The sequence below is a fragment of the Calypte anna genome, chromosome 3 (genome assembly GCF_003957555.1).
Source record: "Calypte anna isolate BGI_N300 chromosome 3, bCalAnn1_v1.p, whole genome shotgun sequence".
Taxonomy (NCBI): Eukaryota; Metazoa; Chordata; class Aves; order Apodiformes; family Trochilidae; genus Calypte; species Calypte anna.
The window spans coordinates 79072450-79081574 of NC_044246.1; the positions used below are offsets into that span (position 1 = coordinate 79072450).

The 9125-nt window shown below is 43.4% G+C and overlaps 1 protein-coding gene across 1 annotated transcript in view; it reads left to right on the forward strand.

Moving 5' to 3' along the window:
* The window catches only part of SH3BGRL2 (SH3 domain binding glutamate rich protein like 2), a 47496-nt gene extending 41702 nt beyond the window's left edge, over nucleotides 1-5794 (forward strand). The window contains exon 4 of the mRNA XM_030447561.1: nucleotides 862-5794. Coding sequence (XP_030303421.1) covers nucleotides 862-876 — 15 coding nt within the window. The 3' untranslated portion in view covers nucleotides 877-5794. The remainder of the gene's footprint in view (nucleotides 1-861) is intronic.
* Nucleotides 5795-9125: the final 3331 nt, after the last annotated feature.

The following is a 9125-nucleotide window of genomic DNA, read 5'->3' on the forward strand; positions in this document are numbered from 1 at the left end:
CTAGGATCTTAATTACTGTAATATCTGCAGTATATGTCACCAGAACATCATCTTACTGGGTCAGCCTAGCATAACAACTCAACCAGTACAGCATTTATTTATTTGGCATAAATATGTTGGAATTTTTTTTAAATGCTGAAATGCTGGAGTAGTCAGGAGTTATAGCTACTCTTTGGGTAATACTCAAGTTTTAACAAATACATATATAGAGGTCAGAACACAAATTTAACATCCCTCCATCAAGAGCACTATAATAGAAGAGATTTTTATTGCTGTATGGAAGTCTGGACACATGTTCAAAGAGACTGTATGGTGCACTTTTGGGCAGTAGATCAGACACATATGGGAGGATATTTCTTCCCTTGAGCACTGCATATGCAGTGTCTGGTGGTAGTTGTGTTTCAGGCTTGTACAGTAGTTCATGGGTATCTATAGAGTTCCTCTTCTGCTGGGGATTCATTTATTTCTGAACTCTGTGAAGGAGAGAAGTAGGAGGGAACCTCAGTAGGGAACAAAAAAAAAAAAAACCAAAACCAAAAACATTTTGGCATCCTGCTTGGCTTCATAGCTTGGAGAACTTGTCCTAGGAAAAAGATTATGTTCTGCTGCAATCAGAAACAGCAGCTTCTGTGCAGCTCTGTTCCTGGGAATTAACCTGTTGAAGACCTGGAGGAGTGTCTCTATAAACTTGGCCAGATCACTGCTGCAGGACAGTAGTAATTCAAGTAATTCAGATCAATGCTTGCTCAGCTACTGTGTGAACCAGGGTTAGGGGCATCCTGTATGGGTAGGTCACAGACACAGGAGAGGAGAATGTATTCATAACATTTATATTATTTTTTTCTCTTATCTTTGAAACAGCAGTCGGAACCCTAGAAGGCCTATCTGAAGTACCAACAAGCACATCTCCTGGATGAATGACCCTGTTCTTCAGCACACAACAGCTTCCCTCATGGATCACTGTGATAGAGCAAACGAGCACCATTAGTAATAGTCTGCTTGCCATGATACGGTGCTCCCTGGTAACATGGAGTTAATAACACAGATATAAAGCAGGATTAAGGCTGGGCTACTCATGTTCCTTTTAAAAAATATTCATTGTTGATGTTTCACTTTTGTCCTTGGATTGCTTTTGCAACTGGCAGTCATGTTCTAACAGGCACCTATGTTTTAGAATAAGGAATGGAAGTGCAGGGCTTCTGTTGTTCATGGATGTACTTATGTAGTCAAGATTCCTTACCTATTTAATTCTTCCAGCTACTACAGTTGAAATTATCTCATCATGATAGTTAAAGTGCTGGTAATTACTAAAATATTTGTGCTGGCTATGATCCAGAAGGTAAAAACCATCAATCTTAAGTTCTCAGTCCAAGCCAATAACTGCCATATTTTTGCTCTACATTTATTTATTGTGATGTTTATGCTGGAGCGTGTTTATTTTAAGAGACATGGTCTGTTAACCTTGTTCATGAAAACTTGATTGGTCTAATGATGCACATTGCAGCTGGCTGTTTGAAAACATGGAGGAGGTGCCAAAGTGAAATATTTTGACATGGTTCCTGTTCCAAATCCCAGTGAAATGTGCAGGAAAACACTTGGTGGAAAATACTGGGTAGTTCAGAAGAAGAGGTCTCTTTCTCTCAACTGAGAAAGTCTTAACACCCAAAGCTGAAGCTTTATAGTTGGTCTATTTTAAAAAGAAATTTTGCCAAAATCTTGATGTTACCTTCAATAACACAGAGCTCTACCAATAGCCACATGAGAGTCAGGGAATGCTTTGAGAGCCAGAGCTCAGTCCCATAGATGGGTGAACACTCTACCATGGTCCCACAGCTAGCTTGCCCAGCTTTGTCCTGACTATATTCCCAGGTGTAGAAATGTAGAGGTGCCTCAAAGGCAGTGAGAAAGATGAGCCTGTGCTTTGTTGCAGGAGGCAACAAACTCAGCTCTGTTGAGTACCAAAAGGCAAGTAAAGGAAGTGGAGATTGTTCCTGAGGGACTGCACTGAGGCAGAGCTCGGGCCTATGACTTGCCAATAACAATTTCAAAACTCATCCCAGACAGAAGTCAACTTGCATTATGCATTTTGAATCAAGTCTGACTATAGAAATAACAGCTGTGCTGCAATGTACTTTTAGTCAAGTGATTTCATAATGACAGGGTAGTGCCATTCCTATAAATGTCCTTGTGTCACTGGGTAAATGCAAGACAGGCATTAGGTCAGAAAGCTGTGCAGTCACAGTGCCACTCAGACTGTGTGGCCTGAAGGAAGTCAAACCTGTAAAGAGTGTCAGAAATAACCCTCTCTCAGCAACAAATCACATCTTCTGTTAAAATCAGTAACCAGTGCAGCCGGGGCTTGTTATTTGGAAGGAACAGCTGGAGGTCATCTGGTCCAGAACTGTCAAAATCAGGGCTAGCACCAACATTAGCTCAGGTAAGATATGGGTTTGTCTAGCTCAGTGTTAAAAATATCCAAAGATTAAGATTTCATAACCCTCCAGGCAACTTCTGCCAATGCTGCAGTACTCTCCTTGTGAAAACTTTCATTTTAATGTCCAGCCTACACTCTCAGGCTGTAATTTGTGACTGTTGCCTTTGCTTATTTTCTGACACACAGAGGAAGAGATGAGCATCGTGGGTTTTTGTAATTGCTCTAAAGATAATTGTAGGCTACCATTAGATCACCTCCTATCTGCTTTCTTACCAAGCAAATATGGCTTCCTCAGCCTCTCCTCACAGGCTGTGTGCTTTAGGGCCCTGTATCCTTTGCTTTTGTGGAGAGCTTTCCACCAGTTTGTTCACATCCCTCTTGAAGAGGGAGACGGTCCCAAAAAATATATTTTGAATGTGGCCTCACTGGTGCTGAGTAAAGGGAGATAATAACTTTCCTCAGCCTGCAAGCCACACTTCTGCAGTAGCACACTGCATGCATTCCCCTATTTGCAGTGAGAACATTGCTGATTTATGAGCAACCTGGCAGTCCCCAGGTCCATTCATCAGGGTGTTAGTCTGTTGGTAGCTCCCCAGCCCATACTGATGCCTCACCACCCTCGAGGGCAGAACTTCCTACTTGTCCTTATCAAACTTCCTGAGGTTTCTGTTTGCCAGCCCTCAAGATTATGGAGATGCCACTGTCCTGAGGCTCTGCCAGCTGTTACCAACCACTGAACCAGGTTCATGTGTCATTCACAGATTTGCTGAGGGTGTATGCTAGGTCATCATCCAAGTCCCTGATGAAGATTCTGAAAAATAAGAGAACTGTAGCCCTCAGATTTTGGACATGATGGCTTACTCATGACTACAGAGTATGATATGAACAATTTTCGTGACTACCAGCTACAAACTGCTTGCAGCTGTGTGGCTTTTCCTTCTGGTACAAAGCCAAGAAAGCTTTAAAAAGAGAAATGTTAAAGGACTCCACCCATAAATCAGTTTCTCTTTGGATCCTCTGGTGCCTCCTCAGCTCAGTTAACGGGCTAGATAGAGCAAGAGCACACACAGATTTCAAGTCCAGGGTTGTATTTACTGGTCAAAATCTGACCTAGAACACCTTCTCTAGAGGAATTCTGAAAGGAAGTTGGCAACATGCAGATACATATATATCTATGGGCATTTTTAAGGATTATGTTTTCTGTGTTAAGTTATGGTGACATTCTTGTCACCAGTCCCAGATTTTCATGGGACTTGAACCTGGCTACAGGAAGGGAATGTGATAAGAGGTGGAGCTATATAGTGTTAACATCACCAAGTTCAATATAACTATTCCTAAAAAAAAGTTTAAAATACTTAACTTCACAAATAAATATAGATATACATTTGCATAATTACACAGCTGATTACAGAGAAGCCATCCTGGATTGATTATGTACTTGATACATTGTAAACCTTGAGAAATGCCTGTAGCCCCAGTTTCTCAAACCTCACCTAAGTGTGTAAGTATATCCACAGCAGTAATCCAGGGCAAAATCCCAGGCTTACTGATGTGCAAGGCAAAACCACACAGATTTCTCCAGGGATGAAATTAGTTTCACAAAATTCCTGTTGAATTTTGATAATTGTAGAACAGAAACCTCCTATTCTGTGGAGAGCTAGTCCCTTTAGAGCTGTTAGGTAAACCTAGCTTATTTCAGAGCACTCATGTGAGCATAATCAGTCATATGGAGGACAACACTTGCTTCAAAGATGTGCTGCTTGCTTACGTGGATTAGCAGTGTAAGCCCCTTAGCATATGTGCTTTTGAACTGTAAATGGATAGTTTAAAACAAGAGAAAGTATATATGTTGCTTGAATAGGAATTTGATCTGTTCTGTGACAGCCTTATTTTTGTAATTAAAAGTAGAGTTCTAGTTTGTTACACAGGATGATCTGGAATTTTTAAAAGCAATTTTTTAATAATGAGATGTAACTAGCAGGTGTCTGAAAAGGTCTGTGGAAACTAGAGCCATTTATTGAAAGAAATAGCAAATTCTTATTTTTGTTTAGTACACTTGCATATAAAAGTATGCTTCAGAACCAAATTATCCCAGATTTTGACTAATATGTGTACCCACCTCATTTTTTACTAGGGAGAACAGTATGAATTAAACTGTAAGTCTTTGCACCCAGCTGCAGTTGCTGTGTGGGTTGTTGTGGACACATTCACTGTATCAGTGGCTTTAATAGAGGTGGTTTCCTTTGTGCCACACACTACTGGATAGTGCCTTGCCAGAAAGAGGACTTTCACTCTAGGGTCTTCTTAGATGTGCTTAAACTGAGAAAGGGGTAGTTTCTGTCTTGCTACTTTTTTAATAATGCAGTCATTTGATTTTGAGGCCTGAGTCAAAAGACACATGCTTTGTAAGGTTAGAACATGTTTTGATGAGTCTTCTGAACTCTTGCTTTTTTTAAGTGTAGGTTTCTCTTCTGTTTCTCGTTTTCTTTTTATTGACTGTCTAGAATCAAACCTTTCAAGGGAAGCAGACACAGAGTAAAGCCCCTAAATCCATGTTTACACTTCAAGATAACTATTGGATTCAAGTGTTGAGGGGCCCAAATGCTGTCACTGAAGTGAAAAGGAGCTAGCAAGCTCTCAGTGGATTTCTTGGTTGTCCCAGTCCAGTTCTGGGAATACCATGATTCAGATGTAGGACCCTGAGATTTTCAGCAGTGCCCTGTGGCACCTTCACAGGAGTGCAGGAGGGGGGTCATGACCAGGAAAGTGCCAAATCCATCAGTCTGCAGTGACTTGTCCACTGATGTCACTAGATCTTGGGGTGAGCAGTGGGAGGAAGAGGGAGACCTGTGTCTTGGCACTGCAGGGAGTGGGAGAGGAAGACACAGTGCAGAGGGGTCCACAGCTTGTTGAGCCTGAGCAGTGGTCCTCACAGGGGCCCTTGGCTGGCCTTGCCACATATGAAACCACCCAGTGCTGCCATCCATGGGACTCTACCTGCATCATGGCCTAGCCTTCATCCTCTTGCTCCTCAAGGAATTTGAGAAGGGAAATAGAGAACAGCTGCTTGAGAGCATTCCTTCAGCCAGGGCAGAAACAGCTTGCTCTCTTCTTCCTATTCTTTACCTATTCCTAATGTGCTTCTTTCTGTCCCTTGTAGACTTAACTGCGTGCTAAGCTTCCACTCCCAACCATTTGTAACATTCCTGTGAGGTTGCAAACTGCAGAGCTGCTGCTCACCTTCACAGCATTGGTGTTTCCTAACTCAGTGAGGGAGGAAGCACGTTGCATCCTAGGCTGTGTACACGTGAAGTTTTAAATTATAAATTAAATTCGTGTTCATCTAATAAAAAATTTAATTCCGAAAAGAGCTGTGTTGTATACGAGTCTTTATCCTTGCTGCAGCTCCCTCTGGTGACAGCCTGTGCTTTGGCTCTGGCAGCCCCAGCACGGGGAAGAGCACTGCAGAGTTCTTTGCCTGGGATGGGTGACTGGGACCCTGTAAGATGCTGAGCAGCTTAGATCCATGTTGTCTCGGTGGGAATTGCAGTGAGCAGAGTGCCGGCTGCCTTAGGGTCTCGGTCCTCTCCAGGCAAATAGCAGTAAAGAAAAAAAGAAAAAGGGATGAAATCTTGTCTTCCATTTTTGTGCTTGGGTTTGTTGAAAAGTACCTTGGAAATAAAGGGGGGGTGGGGGGACTGGGGCAGTGGAACCAAGAAGTTTTCATGTGCCGAAGTTTTACTCTTAAGGCTAGAATATTAAGGAGTTCTGCTTTTTCTTGTCTGAAAGGAATGCAAGTTCCTTTTTTTGCCTCTTCACTTTGCCAGCCCATGTGTTCTGCACAGGTAAGGGATGGACCAAAGTTACAGTTTTATATCACTGCAGCCTTCCCTTGATTCTCAGCCCAGTATGTAACTGCTAATGAAATTTCTGTTCCTGTTGAAACTTGCTCATTATCTCCAGTGTGAACACTGCTATGAAAACTCTACCCCTTTGTGGCTTCTTCTGCACCCTGCATCAAGATTCTGTGCCACCTGCTATAAGACACAAGTAAAAGAGATATGAATGGGGTAAGCAAGCCTGAGGTTCCTGAAATCTGAAGGAGTGAGATCAGCACTGGCAGGGAGAGAAACCCACAGAGGGTGAGTGGATGCCCCATGGGCAAGCTTAGGTAAAGAACATGGGGCTGTAGAGAGTGAGATTTGCTGAAAATAACAGATCATATCTGCCCCAGCCTGCTTCTCCAGCCACTGCTAGTCCATCCCTCCTCTTCATTAAATACTTCCAACTCACACCTATCATCGTAGGAAAAGGGTAATTACCAGTTTTGAATGCTTTTACATGCATTTCCAAGATAACTTTTTTTCTTTCTTCCCTGACAATTCATGTGCCAGCTTCTCTTCTGCAAGGCAAAACTGCAAGGGCAGCGTGTGTGGCACTGGGGACAGTGTGGGCACAGTTGCCACAGGGCTCTGGGTCTTGGAGCACATAAACACCAGGATGTCCTTCTTCCCTGTGTGAAATCTGTCCCACGGAGCCTGCAAACAGGGCTGAAGCAGTGCTAATAGCTCCTCACTTCTCTTTCCTTTTGCTTTTCTTAATTTCATGGTTTTATGTGCTAAATGAGGGCAAAGAGAGAATAATGTATGTGTGAAGAGGCAGGGATGGTGAACTGAGCAGCCTTTCAGATGTAAGAACTAAAATGGCTGAATCACTCTTCAGCACGACATGAGCGGCGTACTAGCATGTTCAAATATGTGATTTTTATAATTTAATTATAAATTTCCTAATTAAAGCTCTACCTGGAGAGCGGTCCAGGTCTTTATGCCTCAGCTTCCTTTGCCAACATACACATATTGTCCTTTTTTAGATATTGACTAATGACTGTGTCTCCTGGGAAGAGCCTTTGCAGAGCCTTTTGGAGACGTCACCTGTCTGCAGTGGTGACATGGCCATGTGTCACCTTCCTGAGCTGGCTGTAGCTCCCTGAGCAGCTGCCCCAGGCAGGCACCACCACCCACAGAATTTGGGCATCCCACTGCCATCCCACCATCCTGCACCCTGGGGTAATGCCTTTCAACACTTTTGTCAGGTGGAAGAAGTGGCTGAGGTGGTGGAGAGTCTGGTTCTGCAGAAAAAAGGGTAAAGAGTAAGCTCCATGAGTAAACTCCAAAGAGTAGCTCCATGAAGCAAGCCTAGAAACAGCTCTTTAATTACTTCAGCAAACAGAATTGATAATTTAGAGGTGTAATGAAGACAGAGATGATCCTGATACTTGTTTTCAGCATCTTGGCAGAAGTGTTGCCATTTAACAGTTCCTCATTTTTGCCCTGACTGAGCTATTGCTCCAATTTAGCATATTTCCTAGGCATATTGTGTGGGCAGATGAAAGAACTGTGCTTGCTAAATACATGAATTAAACATTCTCTTGACAGACTTTAACCTTCTATTAATTCAAAGATGTCAGAAAAATTGATAGCCAGGGATGCTCTCCTTGAACTTATACTGGCTACAGGAATGAAATACAGATCTTGGAAAGACCAGACTTGGAAATACAGATCTTGGAAATGCATCTTCTTAAAATTTATTTCAGTTTAATATAGAAAAAAATATAGTAAAAAAATGTGGTACAGTAGTTTCCCAATCCCCCACTAATTCAGATGAGGAACATGACTCTCCATGGCAGACAGCAGTTCCCTGGCATAAAAAGCTGTACGTGAGGACTTGAAACCTGTGGTTTTTGTATGCTGTGGTGGGTGGGATAACAGCAGCAGTCACTTTTCCCTGAACATGAACAAAATCTTTCTCCTGCCTTTCTTCTGCCTGCTGTGGCTGCACAGTTCTCTGGCTCTCCCCCTTGGGGCTCCTCTGCAGGCTTGTGCTGCTGCTTCTTTCACCTCCTGGCACAGTCTTGCTGCCTGACTTCCCCGCATGTCAGGCCAAAATTGCTTAAGATTGCCCTAAAACTGCTCTCACAGTGTTAGCTCCAACCTACTCCCTGCACACAACTCTCATCAGGCTCCCAAAACTGAATTTCCCCCCCCACCCCCAATTCCCTTGTGTGTGTATTTTCCAGTCTTCTTTCCTCACTTTCCATGTGGTTGTGTCACGGAGACAACAAATCCAGAGAAGAGGAAGCAGGGAAGACCCTGGCTCAGCCATGACAGGGTGTGGGTGGGAGGCACTGGCTGTCACTGACATCTATAGAATCACAGGATTATTCAGGCTGGAAAAGACCTCTGAGATGATGAATCCTGCCTATGACCTAGCACTACCATATGGGGTAGACTGTGGCACTAAGTGCAGACAATATGTATACTGTGAATCACTATAAAGTAACCAAACCTCAGGCATGGTGAGGCTTCCTTCCCCCTGGCACACCTCATGGGTGCAGCTGAAACTTCCCTGCTTTCCATCCTGGTGCTGGTGCTGTCTGTGAGCGTTTACCCAGTCCAGGAACCAACACTGCATTTTTTTATAGTGGGTGAGATACTGGTACTGCTGTATTCAGTGTGGGCTTCCTCATCTTCCTCTCTCCAGGAAACACACAAAACCACTCACACCAACTGGTGTGGATGGGTGTCTCTTAATGGGGAACACACCCGTGGCTCTGCTGTTGTTGCCCACCATGACTGTGAAGCCCAGAGGCTTTACCTGACCAGGTGAAGGAGGTGCTCCAGTCCTGGGGTCT